The sequence below is a fragment of the Nothoprocta perdicaria genome, unplaced genomic scaffold (assembly GCF_003342845.1).
Source record: "Nothoprocta perdicaria isolate Ctin4 unplaced genomic scaffold, notPer1 scaffold_25, whole genome shotgun sequence".
NCBI classification, from domain to species: domain Eukaryota; kingdom Metazoa; phylum Chordata; class Aves; order Tinamiformes; family Tinamidae; genus Nothoprocta; species Nothoprocta perdicaria.
In genome coordinates this window covers 3,536,434-3,540,098 of record NW_020455477.1, presented here as the reverse complement: position 1 = coordinate 3,540,098, position 3,665 = coordinate 3,536,434, and the positions used below count along the sequence as shown (strand labels likewise).

General features: G+C 61.9%; 1 protein-coding gene across 1 annotated transcript; it reads left to right on the top strand.

Moving 5' to 3' along the window:
- Positions 1–332: 332 nt before the first annotated feature.
- IRS1 (insulin receptor substrate 1) lies at positions 333–3,664 on the top strand (the record flags this gene model as incomplete). Its single annotated transcript, XM_026040026.1, has 1 exon — positions 333–3,664. A coding segment is annotated over exon 1 (2,787 nt), but the record flags the coding sequence as incomplete, so codon positions are not given.
- Position 3,665: the final 1 nt, after the last annotated feature.

Genomic DNA, 3,665 nt, shown 5'->3' with positions numbered 1-3,665 from the left:
GGCAGCCCCCGCGCGCGGGAGCGGGCCCCGCCGCCGGCCGCTGAGGCGCTGCCGCCTGGAATGAGGAGGAGGAGGAAGAGGGAGGATGTTCGCGCTGCGCCCGCGCTGCGCCGCCGCCTGCCGCCGCTGCTCGCGCCCTGCGTGGAAACGGCACTTTCTGCGCCTAACGAGATGGGACTGAATGGGGTCGCCCGCCTCCTCCGCGCGCACTGGCGGGAGAAGCCGCAGCAGCCCCGGCGCTGATATTTGGGAAGGGGATTTTTGGGGGGGGGGGCTCGGCCGTCTCTCTCTCTCTCTCTTTTTTTTTTTTTTTTTTTTTAGAGAGAGAGAGTTGAAAGAAGCGTGTATTTTTTGGGTGCAAACCCCGGACTTTGCAAAACAATCTCCGCCTCCCGGAGGATATTTAATCTGCAACAGCAATCGCTGCTGGTGGAGGCAAACTTGAGAAGGGAAGGGGTGCTGGGGAGCAGTGCGGGGCCCCTGCCTGCTCCCGCCGAGGCTCCCGGCCCGCACGCGCGGAAGATGCGGTTCCCTTTCCCGGCGGCTGCTCCTGGGACGAGACTTTTGTTTGGACGGATCGGGACCGGACTTTTTAAGGACGCGCTTACCCATCTACGGGCGATTTGGGCATAAACAGCAACACAAACTCTGATTTGGTGCTGGAAGCTGCCCCTGCTACTGAACAGCTGCTCTCACCCTGCTTGTGTCCCTCCCCCGTCCCGTTTTCAAAAGGGGATCCTGAGCTGTTTTGCTTCTTTTTTTAATTGTTGTTGCATGTATTTTATTTTAGGTGGCTGCCTTTTCTGGCTCTCTTGGCTGTTTGGGGGTCTTGTGGACTGCTAGCTGCAGTAGCACTAACGCCACCTCTCCCTCTACCATGGCGAGCCCCACGGATAATAACGAGGGCTTCTTCTCGGATGTCAGGAAGGTGGGTTACTTGCGCAAACCCAAGAGCATGCATAAACGCTTCTTCGTGCTGAGGGCAGCCAGCGAGTCGGGACCCGCCCGGCTGGAGTATTACGAGAATGAGAAGAAATGGAGACACAAGTCCGGGGCCCCCAAGCGCTCCATCCCATTAGAAAGCTGCTTCAACATCAACAAAAGAGCTGACTCCAAGAACAAGCACCTGGTGGCCCTCTACACCAAGGACGAGCACTTTGCCATTGCAGCTGACAGCGAGCCCGAGCAGGAAAGCTGGTACCAAGCCCTGCTGCAGCTGCACAACAGGGCCAAGGGCCACCACCACCTCCATCACCATCACCACCACCACCACAGCGACGTCACCTTTGGGGGCAGCAGTGTGGGACTGGGGGAAGCAGGTGAGGACAACTACGGTGAGGTAGCCCCTGGCCCAGCTTTTAAGGAAGTTTGGCAAGTAATTCTGAAGCCTAAGGGCCTAGGCCAGACAAAGAACCTGATTGGCATCTACCGCCTGTGCCTGACTAACAAGACCATCAGCTTTGTGAAGCTGAATTCAGATGCGGCTGCTGTGGTGTTGCAGCTGCTCAATATCCGCCGCTGTGGTCACTCTGAGAACTTCTTCTTCATCGAGGTGGGACGCTCAGCTGTAACTGGGCCCGGGGAGTTCTGGATGCAGGTGGATGACTCGGTGGTGGCACAGAACATGCATGAAACCATCCTGGAGGCCATGCGAGCCATGAGCGAGGAATTTCGGCCCCGGAGCAAAAGCCAGTCTTCCTCAAATTGCTCCAACCCCATCTCTGTGCCTCTTCGTAGCAGACACCATATCAACAACCCTCCACCCAGCCAAGTGGGGCTCAGTCGCCGGTCCAGGACTGAGAGCGTCACTGCCACTTCTCCTGCTGGTGGTGGTGGAGGAGGAACTGGTGGCAAACCCAGTTCTTTCCGGGTAAGAGCATCAAGTGATGGAGAAGGCACTATGTCAAGACCTGCCTCTGTGGATGGCAGTCCAGTTAGTCCCAGTGCCAACCGGACCCATTCACATCGGCACCGTGGCAACTCCAGGCTCCATCCTCCACTCAACCACAGCCGGTCCATCCCGATGCCTTCCTCACGCTGCTCTCCTTCGGCCACCAGCCCAGTCAGCCTGTCATCCAGCAGTACTAGTGGCCACGGCTCCACCTCGGACTGCCTCTTTCCACGCAGGTCTAGTGCTTCAGTTTCGGGCTCCCCAAGCGATGGTGGATTTATTTCTTCTGATGAGTATGGCTCTAGCCCATGCGACTTCCGCAGCTCTTTTCGTAGTGTGACCCCAGATTCATTGGGGCACACACCACCAGCTCGGGGAGATGAAGAGCTCAACTACATCTGCATGGGAGGAAAGACCGCCTCATCCTGCTGCAGCCTGGCAGCCCCCAATGGCCACTTCATCCCACGCACCTGCCACCCGCAGCAGCAGCCCCGCTACGCCGGTACCCCTTGCTGTCCCCGAGGTGGTGGTGAAGATGCTGCCGATCTGGAGAAGGCATTCAGGAAAAGGACTCACTCGGCGGGCACTTCACCCACCATCTCCCACCAGAAGACGCCCTCACAGTCTTCAGTGGCCTCCATTGAGGAGTACACAGAGATGCTGCCTTCCTACCCCTGTGGTGGCAGCCGGTTGTCCTCCTACCGGCACTCGGCCTTTGTGCCCACTCACTCCTATCCTGAGGAGTGTTTGGAAATGCACCACCTGGACAGCGGGCACCATCGGACCAACTCCGCCCCGCACACGGATGATGGCTACATGCCAATGTCTCCTGGCGTTGCCCCTGTGCCCAGCAGCGGCGGGCCCCCCAAGGGCGGTGACTACATGCCCATGAGCCCCAAGAGCGTGTCGGCCCCGCAGCAGATCATCAACCCCGGCAGAGGGGGCCGCCACCCGCCACCCATGGTGGACTCCAATGGCTACATGATGATGTCCCCCAGTGGCAGCTACTCTCCCGATGGTGGCCCAGCGGGCTACGGCAAGATTTGGACTAATGGGGCCGGCCACCACCCAAAGCTTTCGGTGGAGAGCAATGAAGGGAAGCTCCCCTGTGGTGGCAGTGACTACATCAACATGTCCCCAGCCAGCGGCTCCACCACGAGCACCCCGCCAGACTGCTACTTCGGGGGCGCTGGGCAGCCGGGCGTGGAGGAGGCAGCCGCTGCTACCGCTCCCCACCACAAGCTCATCTACTCCTACTTCTCGCTGCCACGCTCCTTCAAGCACGTGCAGCGGCGAGGCGGTGGGGCAGCGGCGGGCGACGAGGGCAGCCCGCAGCCCCGCGTCGCCCTGGGCTCCGGCCGCCTGCTCTACACCGCCGAGGACTCATCCTCGTCCACTAGCAGCGACAGCCTGGGCGGCGGCGGGGGCCACGAGGGCTGCGCGCAGCCGCCGCGCAAGGTGGACACGGCCGTGCAGACCCGCAGCCGCCTGGCGCGGCCCACGCGCCTCTCCCTGGGGGGCCCCAAGGCCAGCACGTTGCCGCGGGCCCGCGAGCAGCCCCCGCTGCTCCTGCCCCCCGAGCCCAAGAGCCCCGGCGAGTACGTGAACATCGAGTTCGTGGCGGGCGACAAGCCGCCCTTCGCCGCCGCCCTGGGCCTGCCGGAGGGCGCCGAGGAGTACATGAACATGGAGCTGGGGCCGCCGCGGGCGCCCCCCTCGGCGCGGCCCGGCCGGGGCGCGGTCCCCGGCGGCCGGGACTACGTGGCCATGCAGC